Source organism: Diceros bicornis, chromosome 7 (assembly GCF_020826845.1).
Source record: "Diceros bicornis minor isolate mBicDic1 chromosome 7, mDicBic1.mat.cur, whole genome shotgun sequence".
Lineage (NCBI taxonomy): Eukaryota > Metazoa > Chordata > Mammalia > Perissodactyla > Rhinocerotidae > Diceros > Diceros bicornis.
In genome coordinates, this window is record NC_080746.1 from 56,956,974 (window position 1) to 56,978,187 (window position 21,214).

Genomic DNA, 21,214 nt, shown 5'->3' on the forward strand with positions numbered 1-21,214 from the left:
CTGATGGTTTAAAAGTGGCTGACTAGTGCTACTGAGTCCCCATTTAAGAAAAAAACCTTAAGCTAATACAGTGCTTTGAAGGGTGGAATCCAAGCAAGATGGACAACATGGGGGCCTTTTCTGGCACCTCTAAAGTCACTCCATAAAAGTGGCCACCTACTGTCATAAGCTTGGACCTATCACAGCCCAAACCCAGACTCAAGTGAGGGGAGTCTCCCCTGGCACAGGAGGTGCACAGCACTGTTGTTGGCTGATGGAAAGCAGATTGCGGGCCAGCTGGGCCTGGAGGCGGGGACTCCCACAGGCCACGGCGCAGCAATGCTGTTACTCTGAAATCTAAGCAGCAAGTTCACCAAGCACTTTCACACCAACGACTCAATCTTCACAAGCAGCCTGAGGGGCGTTATGACCTCTGCTTTACGCATAAGACAGGGACAGTAACGTCCAAGGGGTCAGGGGCAAGGCTGGGAGTAGAAGTCAGGCCTCCTGCCTCCCAGACCACCGTGCCTAGAGGCAGCCCAGGACCCATGGCACAGACCAGGGACTTGAGGCTGGCGGGGTAAAAACCAGAGCCATTCCAGCGCATATGTCCTTTGTGCTGCTCTGATCTAAGCAGGGTGAGTCCATGGGAAGTGGCCCTTGAGGTTCTGAGGACAGCTTTGCCACTGAGCCCTGTGTGACCTGGGACAAGTGTTTTCTCTTTGTCCTTCAGTTTTCCTGAGAACAATGTCACCATATCATGCTCTCAAGTCAGCCCCTTGTAAAGATCGTGTGTCATGAGAAATCAGAGCAGAGCTGGGGACCCTCACATAGCACTGCCCCACGCTATCAAGGTGGGAGCACAGAGGCTCTGAATCCTCGGACATGGCCATGCCCACAAAGCCAGGACAAGGACCCAGGTTCTTGGCTTCTTGGGCCCTGCCCTTCCCTCTGTTCCACAAGAAGGGCTATAAGACACACCTCTCCCTCCAACACACTCTCCTGGGTGTAGCTGGAGGAAAGGAAATAAATCTTTATTGTGTCAGTTTAAAAGTCCCATGCCATCCCAGCCTCCCATCACATCAGCACAGTGGGCTGGCTCCCCTGCACACCCTGAGGCTGTGGGAGTAGGAGCTGGGTAAGGCCCAACTAGCGTTCCCCTCCTCCTGGTCCTGCCCCCAGCCCACCAGAGTTATGTCAGCAATGCCTGGCGCAGCATCTGCTTCTTCTGGGGTGTGAGGCGGGTGGGGAACTGGATGTCGAAGAAGATGAAGAGGTCTCCCTTCTTGGTGGGGTCCTCAGGCAACGGCATCCCCTCACCTGGCACCTTCTTGAAGTACTTGGGACTAGGACAGGGGAGGATGAAAGAAGGGAGCTTAGAGGGCCCCTCGGAGCAGCATTTCGACAGATCCCCCGCCTCCCCTGCTTGCATAACCTCAGGCATGGGGCAGTCACTACAGCTGCCACCATGGGATGGCTCTTTCCAGCCGGAACCAGGTGGGAGTGGAGGGGAGACTGGCTTGTTCCAGACAGCTTGCTCCCTGAAAACCATTTACACTGAGTCTCTGATGGAGGATTCCAGGAATCTTGTTTCGATATGGGAAACAGGACAAGGAAGGAAGGAAGGTGAGCAGACCCTAGGTTGGGGGTGGGGAGTGCTGGGCTACTGAGCAAAGCGTCCCATGCAGAGGGCCTTTCTTGGAAAAGGACTTAGGGGATGCAACTCAGAACTCTAATGAGAGCTTTCAGAGGGTGAAGGCAACAAGGATTGCCCAACTCTGGAGGCCTCTGACCTCTGCAGTGGCTTCGTGCAAGTTAGAAAAAGGCACTCCATTTGCCAGCTGAATGCAAACCACAGCTTGGCCAGAGTGGGGGCCGGATTTCAGTCCTCTCTCACCCCCTTGTGCTGGGTGGAACCTGCAAAACTGTACCAGGCCATGTCTGCCACTATCCTCTCCTGGGAAGTGAGGCCCAGGCCAGCCCTTCCCCTGCCTACCAGGACCCAAGCAGATGGACTCACTGGACGATGTCATTGATGGGAATGTTGAGCAGACGGTCATCTAGGGTCTTCACTTCCACGGTGCAGCAGGTCAGAGCCTAGGGCACATTCGGGCCAAAGGAAGGTCCCCATAGCCATTCTGTTTAGAAGGCACTTTATGAGTCTATTCAGTGCCAGTCCCTGAGCTGGGCCTCAAGGAGACGAAAGGGTGGTCAAGGACTAACAGGTGAGTGACCCAGGCAGTTACCTGCCCTCAAGGAGTTCACAGTCTGGTAGGTAAGATTGATGTTGACATGTTGACATGTGTTACGATAGAGGGAAGTAAAGGGGTCTGTGGGAGCCAAGGAGAGGCCCCCAAACCATTCCGGGGTGGGACAGGAGGGCTACACAGTGGTGGTAGCAGTTGAAGCGTTTCTTAAAGGGTGAGGAGGAGCTTGCCAGTTAGACAAGGTGGGTAGACAGCATTCCAGGCAGAGGGCCCAGCATAAACAAGAGAGCGAAGGTGTGAAAATGGGCGGGAGCTCTAAGCGGCACAGTGGCTGGAGTGCAGGGGATGAGATCAGCAAGGGCCAGAGAGCAGAGGCCTTGAATGCCATGCGAAGATGCTTAGACAGTGAGGAGTGTGGCACGGTCCCATGAGTACGTGGAAAGACTCCTTTGGGGAAGAGCCTGGAGGAGATGGGAAGGGAGGCAGGAGGGCCACCGAGGCGGCTGCTGCACAGATCCAGATGCGCAGACCCGGACAGTGGGGAGGAACAGAAGCGGACCAAGTAGAGAGAGATTTGGAGATGGAACTGACAGGACCGAGTGGCTGACTGCAGGCTGGGTTGGGGAGGGGAGGCAAAGTCTGTCTAGGCTGGTGCCCAGTTTCTTGCTCCAGTTGTGAGGGTGTGGAGGAGCCACTCACACTCCTGAGTGTGGACAGCCGCGAAGATTCCTCGTGGCACTCATCATGTTCTGAAGGCCTGCATGGCGCACTGAGGTGAGTGGAGAGGGAGGCCAGCTTGCTTCGGGCCTCCCATGGGGCGGGGCAGGGGTGGTTCACTCTGATCCGCCCACCCCCTGCTCCTTCACTTTGCCCACTCACCTTGCCCAAGGGGATGGGGTTCACAAAAAAGAGGTTATCATTCTCCCTGCGGAAACGAGGGTGTAGCTTCTCCTTTACGATGAAGATGATGTCGGCTGGGATGATGTTGGGGCCCTGGGCAGGGGAGGCCAACGGGTGACAAGGACTAATTGGCTGTGTGACCTTGGCCAAGTTCCTGCCTCTACTGGTCTCTATGTCTTTATCTGAATAATGAAGAGATTAGACCAGGTTTTCTAGAAAGGCCTTTTCAGTTTGGCCCCATAGCCCTTCCTCCAAGAAGCCTACCAGGATGAATCCTGCCCCCCCATTGCTTCTCCTCTACGGAGCATGTCCAAATGGATGCACTCAGCTGGAGGGAGACAGAGGCTTCCTCAAATGGCGGGCAGAACACTGGGCTGGGTGTCAGAGAAATGCCCACAAGCCTCTGTCCTGCCAAGCTTCATTAAGTCACCAAAACTCTGCTGAGGTCTCTTCTGGGCACTGGGGATGGAGGAATCAGACTGGCCCCTACCCCCAGGGAGCTCCCAGACTAGAGGGGAAGGAGACAGTGAATCCTCAGCATGCTCAAGACTGTGATAAAGGGAACCTTGAAGCGGGAGCTCAGAGAGGCGCTGACCCAGGCGGGGAGGTCAGAGGAGGCTGCCCAGAGCAGGGAGCGTTGGGGTGGGTCTTGAAGGGGGTTTTGGAAGGAGATGTTTCATGGGTGAGAAAGTGGGCAAAAAGTATGGGCAGAGGAATTCATCTCTCTCAGCTCTGAAGACACCATCGCTCTGCCTCTTCTCAGGACTTAAAGACTCAGCATGCCTTGGACAATAATTTTATATTTTTATTTAAATAAGTATCTAATTTTTTTTTAATTTTATTTATTTATTTTTTCCCCCACAGCCCCAGTAGATAGTTGTATGTCATAGCTACGCATCCTTCTAGTTGCTGTATGTGGGACGCGGCCTCAGCATGGCCGGAGAAGCGGTGCGTCAGTGCACCCCCGGGATCCGAACCTGGGCCGCCAGCAGCGGAGCGCGTGCTCTTAACCACTAAGCCATGGAGCCGGCCCTAAATAAGTATCTAATTTTGAAGTATTATTAATAAATGGCTTCTGAGTAGCTCCTATAGTTGGGCTTTACTCAGAGAAACTGAAGAAAATGAAGACGGGCACTAGAGTTAGGACTGGGTTCTCCTTTCAGCTCTTGTGCTCGTGCCCCGGGCAAGTCCTTTCCCTCTCTGGGCCTAACTTTCCCACTCTGCAAAGTGGCGAGAAGGCCTGGGCTGCCCACTCACAGAGGCGTTGTGAGGCTCTGTCCCTCGGGAGGGACATTAGGGACCATCTCACCCACCCTGCACACTGGTCTCCCTGCCAGACCAGGGCGCACAGGAGCAGGAAAAGCATTGCCTCCTTCCCTCTCAGTCTTCCCACCACGCGAGCCCAGGCGACTGACCCTAGCTCTCACCCCCATCAGCTTCCCTCCCTCTCACCTGGTCCCCTTCCTTCTCGAAGGTGATACGTGTGCCCTGCCTCCAACCAGGCTTCACGTCAATGGTGAGGATCTTGTCCTTGATGGTAGAGGAGTACCCATCCTCGTTCAGCACCTGCAGTGAGATGGCGTGGGGGAGGTTTGCTCAGGATTTCCCAGGTGGCCTTTAAACACGTGAAAGATGCTCTGTGGGATCTGTGTTCAACTTAATCCTCTAGCAACAGGGAGAACCTGCCCAGAGCTATTCCTACTCCCACCCCCTTCCACTGGAACTGACAAGAGATTTTCACATATTAAGGTGTATGGGGTAGCTATTCTGGTTCAAAACTGTTTTGGTTTGAACTAAAGAAACCTGATTTATGGCCTATCAAACATATATTGTATATCTGCTATAACCATTAAAGAATGCTTTCAACATCAGCTCAAAGTAAAAGAATGCACTCTTTTAAGATAAGGATGCATACTTCCCCTCCTATACCCACCAGTATCAGTAACACTCTTATCAGTACTCCTGAAGATATGTTTCCATCATGTTGACCTGCTAATTTGCAACTGAATACCTCTTTGAAACTTTGATGAATAGGTATCCTGGCCGTGTTTAATGTATGTTCTTTGTTCTAAAAAGGTATAAAAGTATAAAACTGTACTGAAAATCATGCTTCCTTCCTTTGTGGAAACTGCCTTCCCAGGTTATAATCCTCAGCTTGGCTCAAGTAAAACTCACCTTATCTCTCTTATCTACAGAATGGTTATTGGTTATTTTGCGTCAACAGAACCAAGAATTAATGATTTGAGGATGGCAGGGCATGTCATGGGGCTGAGGCCTGAGATGCCAAGCAGTCACCATGAGTTGATCAAGCCCACAACTCCAGCCCTAGAAATCACGTGGCCCTGGCCACTAACAGATGCACAGTGACCATTTACTCAGTTCCTCTTCCACCTGGAGGCTCTGGCCCTGAGCCTCTGGCGGGTCTCTTAATCCTGATGGGAGAAAGACCACAGAGATCAACATATCTGAGCCTCACCTGAAGCATTCCTCTATTATGTCATCCATCCATTCCCATCCATCCAATCACATGCCCAGATGGGTGCCATCTGTGGAAAGCATGGCCACAGTTGGCATCTCCTCTGCTAGACAAAGGTGTGAGGGGGGCCTTGTTCTTGTGCCTAGCACAGGTCTGGGTCATGGGACTGAGGGTCTTCCTCAACCAGTCAGTCCCCTTGGGGACTGTCTCCCAGCCCACCCTCCACACCCACACTGTTCCCTTGTTCTCATGAGGCATACACCCTGATCAAACCCTGGGGGTATAGTGTGGTAATGCCCAGAGGGTAGAATTTGCAGGAGACTCCTTCCATTCAGAGCCCAAACTTCCCACAGGGATGGGGCTGAATTGAGAAGGGAAAGATCCCATCCCAGTCAGGAACACTGCAGAGGGGATTCCTGCATTAGGAAAGAAACGGGCTGATACCCTCAGTTGTCCCTTCCAAACTTCAGATTCTAGAATTCTACAATCCTAGGTCTCCAAATCTAAGATTCCATGGTTCCATCAGAGGCCGTACCTGAGGTCTCCAGTTAGGGTCAGGGAGGAGGTGACAGGTAGGTTAGATGGGATAGATGGTGGCTGCCAGTAGGAGCAAGGCAAGTACTCACCCTTCGGGAGATCTTAATTTTCTTGGTGCAGCCAAAGAATAAGTCCTCCAAGGATAGGTAGAGGTCTCGTTCAACTGGGGGGTCCTGTTTCCTGACCCCTCGGCCCCGGAGCCCCCCAAAGTTCAAATCCACCTCACTTCCTTCTTCGTCAAAAAACTCTACAGCAGGTGGGGAGAGGAGAGGAGTAAGAGAAATTGTGTTCAAAGACTCAGATTCATAGTTATCCTCTCCTCTCCCCTCTTCAGTCCCCAAGCGTGACACCCAGAAACCCATTACTACCTTGCAGACTCAGACTGTTTGGTCAGGCCAAGAAGGTGTCCTCAATTGCAGATCAATGATTATCATCCCTTGCCACTCCTCACTGCGGATCTCCCACTTTGGACATCCCCCCACTCTCCTCATTCCCTTATCAGGTAACTTGGGGAAGCATCCCTCAACACTGGCTGCCTCAGGAGAGGAGTGCCCTCTGGTGGCAGCACCTGGTAATGCCAGAAATGACTCATGCTGTTAGCTTTTGTGGGAGAGGGTCATAGCATGCCAGTCCTCTCTACCCTTCCCCCTCACTGTCCAGCCCAGCCCAAGACCACTAGAGACCCCAGTCTCAAGTTTCTCCGAAGTCAGAAGCTGAGATGGCAGTGGAGCAGGGTTGGTTCCTAACAAATTTGAGGTCACCAGCATATCCCCAAACTCCTCTTTTGCCCCTGCCCAGCTCCACACCCATAACCCCTCTTGCAGCCTGCCCTTCCATCCTAGTGCAAAGAGACGCCCTGTACCTTGACGTGCTGTGCAATCATTTGGGCTTCAGCTTCTCCATGGAGTAATAATACCTGGCCTGCCCTCCACCGTTAGGGTTAGATAACAAGATCATGGAGAAGAGCTAAAACTTGCTGAGAGCTCACAATGTGTCAGGTGCTGTTTTCAGCTCTTTGCATTATTATTTCATTGGGCCAAGAGGCCAAACAAAATGTCCACAGCCCCACAGCTGGTACGTGGTAGAGTTGGGATCTGAACCCAGACAATTAGACGATAGAACCTGTGCCCTTAACCACTATGCTTATTGCTAGATATGAAGCTCTTTGTAAACTGCAGAGTCAGGGGTCACTATCATGATTAAAATTGTTTGTACTCTGCCTCTCGTGCTTAGTGCCATGAAATGAACTTCACAGGCTAGAATGGTGCAATGACCTTAGGCTGGGGATGTTACTACCCAAGGCGGGTCGTCTGCCCACCGCAAGACATCTCAGTAGTCGAGAGGCAGGGTGGTAGGAGAGAAAGGGTTTTATTGCAGCTTGCTAGCAAGGGGGAAGATGGCCAAGTAATCTCCGAAAGAACCATCTTAGAGAACAAAGACTACAGGCCAGTTATATAAGGGGCTGTTCTCCAGGTGGGGGAGGCATCTGGTCTCCAGGTGGGGCAGATATCTAGTCTTAGTTCCTGATAATCTTTTGTTTTACTGGATATGCAGAGATGGGAGCAATGCCCTATACCCTGATTTAGTTTCAAGATAATAAGAATCAGAGGTCATTCAAAGTTACAATATGGTTTCTTTTCTACAATATTGCTTCCCTTATGTCAACCTTTCGCTGAGCCAGTATCAGGGAGGGTAAGGCAGGGTGGCACTATGTCTCCCTAAGATGTGATGAGTAATTGAGAGGCCTGTGAATTACCTAGTCCCCTCTTGCATTGCTGAATTCATTTGTTCACCCAGCACCTATGGTGTGCTGGGTCTCAGAGACCCCAATAGCCAGGAAGCCCAGCCCCTCGACTCTGCAGGGAGATTGGATACAAGAACCCCTAGGGTGAAGCACTGTAGCAGAATAGCTCCCGGGCACTGCCTGAGGGACCCCCAAACCCTGAGCTTGACCCTTCCTAATGAGCGACGCTTCTTAAGCTCTGGTTTGGCTCCTCTGAACTGCCTCTTTTCCATGTACCTGTCCCTGGGAGGGACAAGTCCATTGTATGGCATTTTTCTGACTGCAAAGCCCATTTCCATAAACATTATCTCATTTGATAATGACCTGTGAGGCATGGACTATTTAATGGTGAGAAAGCTGAGGTTTCAGAGAGCTGAAGAGATTTGCCCAGGATCACACAGCTCAGAAGCAGCAGTGCATGGATTTGAAACAGGCCCTCTGACTCCTTGCTTTTTCCAGTCTCCTGTGGAGTTTATACCTCAGCTTCCTCTGGCAGACAGATGAGGGCAATGCACCGTGGGAAGGGTCTCTGAGGTGGAAGGGCAGTGGGCTGTAGCCCACTCGTCTTATTAACATGGAGAAGAGGAAGAGAGAGCTTTGAAATGCAGACAGGCTGTAGTATAGCCAGGGAGAAAGGCCTGGGGGGGACAGGCTGTGAAAATCTAGACCCTCTGAGTTGCATAACTGAAGCCAGGAAGATAAATCTGAAGGTTAATTGTCCTTGAAAGATGATTCTGAGCCTCAGAAATCAACTGTTTGTCAGTTTGTCCAGGACCTGGGATCATCCACCCATCCATCCATGTACTCATCGAACACACACCCGTACAATGAAATCTTCTGCAGCCATTAAAATGAATAAAGTAGATCTGTGTATAATACATAATAAAATAATCTCCAAGACATATTAAGTGAAAAAATCAGTATGTACAATGTGATTCCATTTCTTTAACAAAATAAAAGGCTTATGTAAAAATAAACATATGCTCATAAATGCATAGAAAATTATTGTAAGGATACATAAAGTGTTAACAGTGAGTGGCTGCTTCTGGAGAAGAAATAGAGAGCTGGAATTTGTTTCTTTAATACATTTTCTTTTCTTTTTTTTTTTAACCATGTGCTATATATATATTTCTTAAAGTAAACAAAAGAAAACTACTCAAAGCAAAGTATCTTCTACAGCTATGTCTTTTCCCAGTAAGGCAAGGGGTAGACAGGACCTCTTACCACCAAAGGGGTTGTCTCCTCCAAAGAACTCGTGGAAAACCTTTTCGGGGTTGCCGTGGAAGACGTAACCAGTTGTCCATGGGGTCTGGGATCCAAACTCCAGAGGAATCCCGCCCTTCAGGCCCTCCTCTCCAAACTTGTCATAGATGCTTCTCTTCACAGCTGTGGATATGTGTCACCTTGAAGAGGGGTCCAGCCTTGGGGGCTGATAGCTGGAGGGCTGGGAAGCAGGAGGATATGGGGCCGAGAGGAAGAGACAAAAACAGCTTGGCAGTCTTTGGAGGGAGACCCTAGAAGTTAGGTGTTTAATTTCATTGTGGGTGGACCAGGTGTGGTCCCTTAGCCCAGAGGAGAGAGGGGTAAGTCTGAGACTCGCTGGGGAAGGGGGAGGGATTGGAGGAGGAATCAAGAGACTCAGGGTCAGGCTATTGTCCTGGGATTTCGCTTAACTCAGTCATCATAGCTACTGTCTCATCTGGGGTAAATAGAATCCTAGAACCTTGGAATTCTAGAATCTAAGAATTCTAGAGCTTCCCAAATTCTAGAGCTTTGAAATCCTAGAGTCTAAGGACTCTAAATTCCTGCAAATTCAGGGCTGGAGAAACCTCAGTGATCTGGCCATTCTTCTGCACAGTCTCCATGATTGGTCTCCAGGACAAGCTCTTAGGGAAACCCACGTGGGCACAGGCCCAGGCAGAGGGGGGAATCACACTTTCTCCACTCTTCTGGTTTCCGTAGGAGAGAGGTTTCCTAACTACTGGCCTCTCTCTGCCCCTTTATACACATGCTGTCCATGGGGAGATGGAGATTTAGCTACTTGGAAATCCGGGAAGAATAACTGGGCATGCCTGCTTCAGCGTAGCCTTCTTCCCTTGGCAGCAAGAATCTCACTCTCTCCATCCCTGCAGGGACAGGTCGGGGGTGGGGGATGTGGGGCCAGAGCTCCCCAGGTCCGGCCCTGCTGAGACTGAGTGAGCACATCAGCCTAATTCCGGGGCTTTCCACGCCATGTCCCCAACCTTAGCTTGTGTCTACTGAGAAAGGCGATTCTTCAGTCTGCTTTCTTCCTCAGTTTGTTTCTATTCTGGGCAAGGAAGAGGAATGCTTACTCTCTGTTGGGCCCCCTCAAAAAGCCTGACACTCAAAGACTTAAGGAATAATCTTAACGGAGAAGTGGGAGAGAAGATGTCCTGGAGTCCCTCCTGCATGCTCAGCCCCAGTCACTCACGGTCACTCAGCACATCATAGGCCTCTGCTATTTGCCTGAACGTCTCTGCTGAGGATGGCTCAACGGACTTCAACGGGTGGTTCTTAAGGGCAAGTTTCCGGTACCTACAGGAGGGAGGGTTAATACAAGTCACAGCAGCTGCTGTGTCACTGAGGCGCAGACCATGGTCCAGAGCTGGTTCTGCTCTCTACTGCCTGGTGGCCTCTCAGAGCTTGGATGTTCCCCGCAATAAATCAAGCCAACCCTTCCTTCCCTCTCCTTTCACAGCTCTCAGACCCTCACTGTGGTCTGAAGACTTTCCCTGCGTGCCCCTGCTCCCCCTTCACAAGTGTTTCCCCCATTACATTTCTTGCATATTTAATTCCATCTTAGTGTCTGAACCGACATACAGCCTTCTTGGAAATGTTAGGTAAAATAAGGTGTCGAAGGCCTGGTGCAGAGAGGCACTCAGTGCCTGTCGGGTCCTTTCGTTGTCTCCCACCTCCGTGCTCATTCTTTTCCCCATTCTGTATCCGCCCAGTCGCACCGCTCAGTGATGAGATGCCTGCAGCATCTGAGAATCTGTATCATCAGTGTCCCAGGAGGACAGAGATGGCATGAACTGGGTGATTTGTGGAGATTTTAATTAAGAACAACTCACCAAGGTGCGGGAAGTGGGGAGGGAAACCACAAGGAACAGTGCAGTACCCCTGAGGCCAGGAGCCCTCAGGCACCCTGGCCACCCCTGAGCCTATAGGATTGAAGGGAGGAGAGGTTACTGAAATCCCGCAGGAAAGAGTGTGTCGACAGGGCCCTTGGCAGGAGCTGTGATCTTCAGTTAAGGGTGGACATAGACAACCTGAGGAGACTCCATAGGAAGAGAGCTGGGAATAAACACCCCAGCCCCACTCTCCTCCCTCCATCTCCTGCCTTGTGGTCCCTTTAGCGGCTGCATCAGGAAGACTGAGAGCCAGAAGTCTACTGATGCAGTTCAGAGGGCCAGCCTCCAGAGCAGAAGGCAGGGTCAGGGAGGCGGGGAGTGGGTCTGGAGGAGCAAAAGGAGGGCATCAGCGGCCTCCTAAGTCACTCAGTACAAATTCGACCCTACATTCCCTTCGCCAGGTCAGAGTGTGGCTCACACGGTCCATGCTGGTGACTGCAGAGTTCTGCTGCTTCTCTTTTCCCTCTGCACACTCACTACGGACAAACTCATCTAGCCCACAGCTTTGAGTATGACCTACTTGCTGATTACTCCCAAATCTCTATCTCAAACCAGGCCACTTCGCTGAACTCCGGACTTCTGTATCCAGCTGCCTACTTGGTATCTCCTCCTCAATGGCCCACACGCCCTACAAACTCAGTGAGCCCAAACATGAACACGTTTTCATTCCCTCATTTGCCCCCATTTGTCCAGACACTGCAGCAGCACAGCTGAGCATTATCTTGGCCTCCACGTTGCCCTTTGTCCCCTCCACCCCCGTCCCATCAGTCACCAAAGCGGAACTAATGCTCTGCTCCTGCCCCTTCCTCCCTACAACAGAACCAGGTCCTCCTGTTGCAGTTTCCCCCTCTCCAGTCTATTCTGTGTGCTGCCGCTGGTTTGATCTCTCTCCCTTTTGTTAACTTGATGCTTCTAAGATGCTCCCTAACCAAGTCCCCCTCCTGCCTAAATCCTTCACTGGTTCCCCCTTTGTCTTCAGCATAAAATCCAAATGTCTCTAAGAAAGATTCAAGCCCCTGCTTCTCTCTCTGGCCTTCTCCCTCACAGCTCTCCCTCCCTGCTCCCATGACCTCTCCTGTCCTTCTCTCCATGCTCCAAACTCCCCACACTGCATTGCTCAGACTTTGACGTTCTGCTCTGTAAGGCTCACCCTGCTCCAGCCCCTCCCATCTCCTCCTGGCAAATTTTTATTCATCCTTCAACAATCAGCTCAAGGGTCAGCTCCTCCAGGATGCCTTCCCTGACTGCAGCCTCCGTTCCAGGTTAGAGTCCTCTTCCCACATCCCCAGTGCCTTCGATCCCGGCACTTAGCACCAGGTGCTCCAGTGGTTTGTTGACTGGTCTGTCTCTCCCACTAGCCTGTGAGTCCCTTGAGTTGCTGTGTCTAGTTCTCTGTGCCCCCGGTGCCTAGCACAGAGCAGCAGTGAGTGAATGAATGACATGAACTCACTGTCCCACAAGGCAGCCCATCTCACTGTGGGGCAGCCCTTTTAGGCAATACTTCCTCTTACTGAGCTGGGTCTGCTGTCCTGCGAGTCTGCCTCCATCCATGAGGGTCCTGGCTGGGCCCTTGGAGCCCTTACAGAGAGAATCTGCTCTGTCCACCCTCCGAGATTTGAAGACAATTGTTACGACTTCCCTGAGACCTCTAAACCAGCCCTTCTCAATTACAAAGGTCGCGGTCAGTAATGATACTGATAGAATGCAAGTAAATTCTATCAGTGAGTAAAAGTAACGAGGTTTGAGAAGAGTTCAGTTTTTCATATAAACTGGAGTGGTTTCAAGATTATCCCCACAGAAACATCACTCTCATTCACCTGCCTTCCTGAGTGGGAGAGAGGGGGTGGGGTCACAGCTGGGATGTGGCGGCCTCGAATGAATGAGTGACACAGAGAAGGTTAATCGCTGGGCGATTATGAATCATTGTGGTGCTCCTCTTCATTATAAGTTTAGCTTTTTGGGGGAGGGGGTCAAAAAAAATCTAGGTACCCCCTGGGAGGGTGTGTTATTTATACATGTGACTCACCCCTTAAGAGTTGTTGCAGGGAAGAAGGATTAAGGACTGTTGTTTGAAACATATGCAGTTCTTTTAATCAGTCTTTATATGACATCGTTTCAGATGCCAATGATTGCTGGGCAATTTCATGTTTATTATCTCATATAATCCCATTTCAATACCACAACAACTCACTATTTTTTTTTTCAGAGATGGGAAAACTGAGGCGCAGAGAGGTTAAGTAATTTGCCCAGGTCACACAGCTAGCAGGTAGAACTTGGATCCAGACATGAGTCCTTTCAATGTTTAAGTTGGGCTTATCTTTCTGCATTCCAACTGCCCTCCCTCCTCATGACCTTTCCCTAGACAGGTCCCACTGGCCAATAGATGCTTGAACAGTGGGTGACATCACACACTGTCCTGAATTGTTCTCTACTTGTTTCATGAGTTTGTGTCTTGTTTCTCCGACCACACTGCAGACTCTCTCTACTCACCCCACTCAGATCTCCTACAGGACCTGGCCCATGGGGGGCAATTATAGTAGACATGGTGTCTGATTACCGGCTCTGCTGTTTACTAGGCTCATGGCTTTGGGATAATCATGGCACCTACCACTCAGGGTTGTTGAGAGGATTAAATGAAGTAACGACGGGAGGTTCTCAGAACATCATCTGCACAATTCAATAAATTATCACCACCCAACCTTAAGTGATAGCCAAGTCCATTCTCTCTCCTCTCTCCAGCCCACTGCCCTGCTTGAGGCTTGAGAAGACCTCTAAAGGGGTCTCTCTCCTTCCTATATAAGCTTCAATGGCACCCTGTACTTCCCCTTTTGTAACACTCGTCACACTTTTTGTAACTTATCTAACATCTGTATTCACCAACAAAATTAAGTTGCATGTCTGTCTGATTCACAATTATATCTCCAGCTGCTACCCATTGCACCTAGTCTATATGGTAGGTGCTCAATAAATATTTATCAAAAAGGCTTTTTTTCAGAAAAATGTGCTGACTCCTGTCCTAGACTTTCTTAGAAATGGACCACCAAGTCCCCAAGATTTGATGGAAGTATTCAGAGATGCAGTTTATTTAACACTAAAACTCCACGTGACGACCAGAATCAAATTTGTAACACATCCATCCGGCCAAGTCACTCTCTTGTTCACAATCCTTTGGTTCTCCACGATATCCAAGACGAGGTTCAAATGTCTCCTTTGTCCCTATTTTATTGCTTGGAAAACCAGGACACCCAGGCATAAAGGGTAAAGGATGATGGATTGGGAACTCAGACCCCACCCGAAGCCAGGATATAGGTGTGCAAGAAGCAAGAGAAGGAACCGTGCTACGCTGTGCAGGAAAGCTCAGCTTGGAAGAGAGGGGGGTGGGGCCTGCCCCAGCACACCCATAAAGCCTCGCTCTCCGACCCCCCAACTTACGCCTTCTTGATCTGGGCATCCTCTGAATTTCTAGAGATCTGGAGCACAGAGTAATAATCCCGGCCCATGGCTGGCAGGCAGGCAGGCAGGCAGTGGCTAGTCCTGACTCCAGCAGGGCTGTTAGTCTGCATTCCTTGGTTGCTCCTGACAACCGTACAGGGGCACTCTGGGAGTTGTAGTCCTTCCTGCCTAAGCAAACTGCCTTCTCAGCTCAGCCTCATAAAAGAGCAAACAAAAAGATTGGGAGAACCAGGGCTGATTCTGTGAGCCTGATAAATGTCACTGACTCAGAAACCAGAGAGTGTTCAGGGAGAGTAGCAATTACTTTTAATTAAAAGTTTTCAGAACAAATGCATTTGGCTGTTTTTTTTAAATAAATTTTTATTTTAGAACAGCTTTAGATTTTCAGAAAAGTTGTAAAGATACACAAAGTTCCCACACACGCCAGACCCAGTTTCCCCTATTATTAACATCTTACATGAGTATCGTACATTTGTCACAATTACCAGTATTGAGACATCATTTATAGTGGAAGTCCAATACTTTATCCAGATTTCCTAGTTTTTAACCTAATGTCTTTTTTCTGTTCCAGGATCCCATCCAGGACACCACATTATATTTAGCTGTCATGTCTCCTTAGGCTCCTCTTGGCTACAACTGTTTCTCAAATTTTCCTTGTTTTTGATGACATCAATGATTTAAGGAGTACCGATCAGGCATCTAGTAGAATGTCTCTCAGCTGGGATGTGTTCGATGTTTTTCTTATGTTTAGACTGGGGTTGTGGAGTTTGGGAAGGAAGACCACAGAGGTGAAGTGCCGTGCTCGTTCTGTCAGATCAAAGGTACATACTATCAACATGACTCATCACTGCTGATGTTGACCTTGATCGCCTGCTGCAGTAGTGTTTCTCCACTGTCGGGTTACTTTCGTTTCCCCCTTTCTGGATTGTCCTCTTTGGAAGGAAGTCATTTTGCAGCCCACCCTTAAAGAGTGGGGAGTTCTTCTCCATCTCCTTGGGGGCAGCAGCGCCCTGTTATCCACTCATCCCACATCCAGTCAGTCACCAAACTCAGTCCATTTTACCTCCTAGATGCCTCTCAAGCCCCTCCTCTGCCATGGCCTTGCTTTGGCTTTCATCTTTCAGCAAGGCCACTACAACATCCTCACTGTCCCGCCTGCCTCCTCTCTACCCTGCCAAGACCATACACCACACTGCCCAGAGTTAAGGCACTACAGCACTTACAACGCCCAGACTAACCATTATCTGTCTCACATTCACCTGTGCTGCCACCTCTGCTCAGACTCTCCCCAGCATACCCACCACCAACCCTGGCTTCAACCAAGCTAACTCCTACTTGTTTTTTTTTTTTTCTTATAAAGTAGCTTATATGTACAAAAGAGCAGCATTAGAACATTGCTTATTGAAGGAATGTTGCCTCTGTGTGCCCCTCCCCACCTGTTTATTTTTCTCTTGCTTTTCTTTATTGTTTTACTACTGTGCATGTATCCGGTGGTGTACTAGTAAATATTTAACAAGTAGGTCACCAGAAGGAAAAAATAGCCCTGATTTGTAGCATTTGCCAATTTCTCCCATGCTGGTACAAGCCAGCTCCAGCACACCACTGCATGTATCCCTAACAACACATTTACTTTTCAATGTTTTTATTTATTTATTTATCTATTTATTTTCCCTTTTTCTCCCCAAAGCCCCAGTAGACAGTTGTATGTCATAGTTGCACATCCTTCTAGTTGCTGTATGTGGGACGCCACCTCAGCATGGCCGGAGAAGCGGAGCGGCGGTGCTCCCTGGGATCTGAACCCCAGGCCGCCAGTAGCAGAGCGTGCGTACTTAACTGCTAAGCCACGGGGCCGGCCCCCTGCTTTTCAATGTTTTTTAACTTTATATAAATGGTGTCATTTATGCAAATGACATGTCTGTGTGTGTGTGTCTTATTTTCACGGAGGCTGTATAGCACTCTCTGTTGATGCTGGATATTTGGGTATGTGTGTCAACTTTGCGAGGTAATGTCAGTTTCCTGATGCGGTTATTCTAATTTACACGGGCAGAACAGCAGTGTGTCTGAGTTCCTTTTTGCTCCACATCCTCACTAGTTCTTGATGTCCCCTGATGGTGTTTCAGATACCAGTGACTGAGATATGTAAGAACTTTCCTGGGTCCTCTGAAACCACAGTTACAGAGAGGTCCTGCCTTAAAGTAGCTCTTTCATAGTATTTGAGGCAAAAGGTCTACTTTAGGTATATTTGGAGGAGGTAAAACACACTTTAGGAGTTGGGCCAAAAGACAGAGAAATCAATGAAAGAGCTAGGAAGTAAAGTGCAGGTTTTGGGTGAGTTGAGTGGTCAGAAAGTGACCCTGTCTTGATCCTGCTGTGCTCACATGCCATCTGTGTGACCTGAGGCAAGTTTACTTAATGGCCCCAAGTCTAAGTTTCCTTGAGTAAATGGGATTATCAACATGAACTCCACCACAGGGTTGGTGTGAAAATATTAAATGCAATTATATAAAAGCACATATCACATACAAGATGCTCCCCCAGCACTGAGGCAGTAGAGTCAGAGATCAAGTTGCAAATCCTGTCCATTAGCTACTAGTTTTATGACCTTAAACAACTATTTCTTAGCCACAGTTGCCTGGTTGTAAAATGAAAATGTGGAATTACTCTTTTTATTTTTTGCATTTCTGAACTTTCTTGTGGATTTTATTTAACTACTGAAATTGAACATCTTTTCATGTGTACTGGCCATTTGTTTTACTCTTATTACCAGAAAAAAAAGTTACTAAAAATTAAACCCATAGGGTTGGGGGAAGGCCATGCTCAGCCTGGGACTGACTGAGGTGAATGGAGGGGCAGAGGGAGACTCTGAGGGCACCATGTGGGCAGGGGCTGAGGTGAAAGGGGAGGAGACGGCCTGTGTGGTTGGCAGATTGGTTAATCACAGAGGTATTGAGCAAATAAGTGAAAGTATACTGAGAATTAGGAGAGCCAAGTTTCTCACTGTTGGAGAAAGGAGGTATGTATGTAGAAGGCTATAATAAACCCTGTCGAGTTGGATTGGAATTGCAGACATTGGTGTGAACTCAAGATTTTTAATATACATAGAATGATGGATGTAGAAATACAGATGTACGTGTGTACCGTCCACTGATAGGGCCTAGAAGCAATAATACCCCAGCAGTAAAAAGCTTACTAGTAGTACCCAGATCTTGGTTTCTGAATACCATTCTCCACTAAAAGGAACCAGGGCTATTTGGACAAATGACTGTTTCCAGGGCCGGGGTGGGAAAGTATAAGATGAGCTTGAATATCTTGTTGTACCAGAAAATACGGAAGTGCTCAAAGAATGATGGAAACATGTCAAAAGGGCATAGGATCTAGCTTGAAGGAGCTCCTACTGGCCCAACTGGGACAATTTAAACATCAAAACAAATAGTAGTAATAATGGATTATGATCCATAGAATAAAATATGAATTCATGAGTAGTTCATACTAATATATCTATGATAAATGAAGGAATGAATGAATACATACATGGAGAAGAGAAAGTTCCACCACATAGTAGAATGCCAATTATAAATGTAAAAAGGATGGAATTAGAAAATCACCATTTGGCAATTATCATAGGAATAACTGATTCAGAGATAAATCATCCAAGAATGCTAAAACTAGTTGGTGGAAGTTCTATGAGGAATAGTATATTTTATACAGTTTCAAAGTAGCTCCCCACAAAAAACTTAACTTTGCTGTGGAGAAATCTGGTAGACATCATTTTATCAATTTAACATCACCTGACTATAACAAAAAAGATAGACAAAAACAAGTGTTGGCAAGGACATGAAGAAATCAGAACCCTTATACACTGCTGCTGAGAATGTAAAGTGGTGCAGCCACTTTGGAAAACAGTTGGCAGTCTCTCAAAACATTAAGCATAGAGTAACCATCTGACCAAGCAGTCCCACTGTTAAGACATATAGAACTGCAGACCTATGTTCACACAAAAACTTGTACATGAATGTTCGTAGCAGCATTATTCATAATAGCTAAAAAGTGGAAACAATCCAGATGTCCACCAACCGATGAATGGATTAAAAAACTGTGGCAGATCCATACAATGGTGCTATTGCTCAGGTTTCTCCAGAGAAACAGAGTCAACAGGATGTGTGTGTATATATAAAGAGAGAGATTTATTTTAAGGAATTGGCTCATGCAATTATGGAGGCTTGAAGTGTCCAAAATCTGCAGAGTAGGCCTGTAGGCTGGAGACCCAGGGAAGAGTTGCAGTTCAAGTCCAAAGGCCGTCCTCTGACAGAATTCCTTCTTGCTTGGAGGAGGTCAGTCGTCTTCTATTAGCACCTTCAACTGACTGAATGAGGCCCACTCACGTCATGGAGGGTAATCTGCTCTACTCCAAGTCCACTGATTTAAATGTTAATCTCATCCAAAAAACACCTTCACAGAAACATCAGAATGTTTGACCAAATATCTGGGCACTGGGGCCCAGCCAAGTTAACACACAAAATTAACCATCACAAATGGAATGTTACTTGGCAACGAAAAGAAATGAAGTACTGATACATGCTACAACATGGAAGAACCCTGAAAACATTATGCTAAGTGAAAGAAAACATTATGCTACGTGAAAGCAGCCAGACACCGAAGGCCACATATTGTTGTACGATTCCATTTATACGAAATGTCCACAACAGGCAAATCTATAGAGACAGAGAGTTGATTAGGTTGCCAGGGCTGGGGGGATGGGGAATGATTGCTGAAAAGGATGGTGTTTCTTTTTGGGGTGATGAAATGTTCTGGAATTAGTGGTGATGGCTGCACTACCTTGTGCATATATTAAAACCCACTAAACTGTATACTTTGAAAGGGTGAATTTCATGGTTTGTGAATTATATCCCTAAAAAAAGGTTAATATTACCAGTAATGGGACAAAAAAAATGTTGTGTGGCTCCCAGTATGATGCTCTTAGGACAGAGAATCACTTTTGGGGCATTCTTGCCAAAATGCATAACCTGAATCTAATCATGAGGAAACATCAGACAACCCCAAACCAAGAGTCCTTCTATAAATTGGCCTATATTCCAAAAATATCAGGGTTATGAAACAAGGAAAAACTACTCCAGACAGAAGGCAAATAAATGCAACATGCAATCCTGGACCACAAAGGAAAGGGTGAGTATAAAGGATATTGTTGGAGCAACCGGCAAAACTTGAATGGGTCTGCAGACTGGATGATAGTCCAGGATCAGTACTGGTTTCCTTGTTTTGATAAATGTACTGTGGTTATGCAGCAGTGTCCTTGCTTTTAGCAAATGCATAGTGAAGTGTTTAAAGGAAAACAGGACATAACGTTTGTATATTACTCTCAAATGATTCAGAAAAAATATATATAGCATATACAACCCGTGTAATATATATATATATATGTGAGATATTTATATACACAGAGAGAGAGGGAGGGAGGGAAAAAGGGGGAGAGAGAGAGAACGATAAAGCAAACATAATAAAAAGTCAACGACTGGAGATCTAGGTGGGGTATACTGGAATCCTTTGTACCATTCTTGCAACTTTTCTACAAGTTTGAAATTATTTCAAAATAAAAAGTAAATTAGAAAAAAAATACATCCACAAAGAGATTTGTTCAAGGAAAAGAACCTTTGCAAGGCTATTGTGAGGATGGTGCCTGGCACAGATACATGCTCAATAGCTGATGTACGTCTCACAAGAAGTCACAAGGGGGCATCTGAAAGCCAGGAAACAAGGTGTAGCAGAGCTTCACTGGACCTGTAGCACTGCAGATGGGGCTTCTCCACACTTCCTTACCCAGAATGCACTATTCAACCCGAAAGAAAAAAAAAAACCTTTGTCTGCTGCAAACTGGGGATTATTCAATTCATAGCAGAAAAGGCCTTGGGGCACCTGAGATAGCCTCTGCTCCTTCTGTTTGGGTCTGGATCTTAGGGCGGCTGTCAAGGGTCACTGCATCCATCACAACCAGTACATCAACCCTGGAGATCTGCGCAAAGGGGCTCGTGAATGTGATGGCAGTGGAGAAGAGTGAGTCCTGGCATGGGAACTCGGAGACACACTTTGCCGTGTGAACTCAGCCATAATCTCCCTCATCCTCTTTTTTTTTTTTTTTTTTTTGTGAGGAGATCAGCCCTGAGCTAACATCCGCCAATCCTCCTCTTTTTTTTTGCTGAGGAAGACGGCCCTGGGCTAACATCGGTGCCCATCTTCCTCCACTTTATGTGGGACGCCGCCACAGCATGGCTTACCAAGCAGTGCGTCGGTGCGCGCCCGGGATCCGAACCAGCGAACCCCGGGCCGCCACAGCGGAGCGCGCGCACTTAACCGCTTGCGCCACCGGGCCGGTCCCCATCCTCTTTTCTTAATCTGACTTCTTAGAGTTTCCCCCCTGGACCTCCTAGGATTCAGCGTTTCTGAGCTTTGGCATATGTCCCTTTGGGTTTACCCGACCCTATCACAAATCACTCCTTAAATGAAACTGCTCTAGTCCCAGAGGTCTTGTGACCATATGGAGTAGTGGAAGGAGGCAGAGTGAGCAAGGTCCAAATCAGGGCTCTGGTACGTAATTTCTTGGGCCTCACTGTCCTTATCTGTAAAACAGGAGTAATATCATTTCCTTTTTAAGAGTGTTGTGAGGATTAAATAGATAAATACAGTACCTAGAATGGAGTAGATACCAAGTAGA

General features: G+C 48.0%; 1 protein-coding gene across 1 annotated transcript; it reads right to left on the reverse strand.

Moving 5' to 3' along the window:
• Positions 1–992: 992 nt before the first annotated feature.
• Positions 993–14,534, reverse strand: DNAJB13 (DnaJ heat shock protein family (Hsp40) member B13). The gene is made up of 8 exons (XM_058545626.1): positions 14,467–14,534; positions 10,335–10,438; positions 9,107–9,268; positions 6,189–6,346; positions 4,539–4,652; positions 3,066–3,179; positions 2,000–2,076; positions 993–1,325 (listed from the first exon to the last, which is right to left on the reverse strand). Exons 1-8 carry the CDS (start codon positions 14,532–14,534, stop codon positions 1,172–1,174), a joined length of 951 nt encoding a protein of 316 aa, XP_058401609.1. The 3' UTR covers positions 993–1,171.
• Positions 14,535–21,214: the final 6,680 nt, after the last annotated feature.

Bases quoted from the DNA above. Each gene is read 5' to 3' on its own strand.
- DNAJB13 (XM_058545626.1), bottom strand. From the start codon at position 14,534: ATGGGCCGGGATTATTACTCTGTGCTCCAGATCTCTAGAAATTCAGAG. The intron at 6,347-9,106 runs GTAAGAGGTCCT...CACCTGCTGTAG, and splicing joins AGGAGACAACCCCTTTGGTG to AGTTTTTTGACGAAGAAGGA. The intron at 3,180-4,538 runs GTGAGAGGGAGG...TCCCCTGCCCAG, and splicing joins TCGAGAAGGAAGGGGACCAG to GGCCCCAACATCATCCCAGC.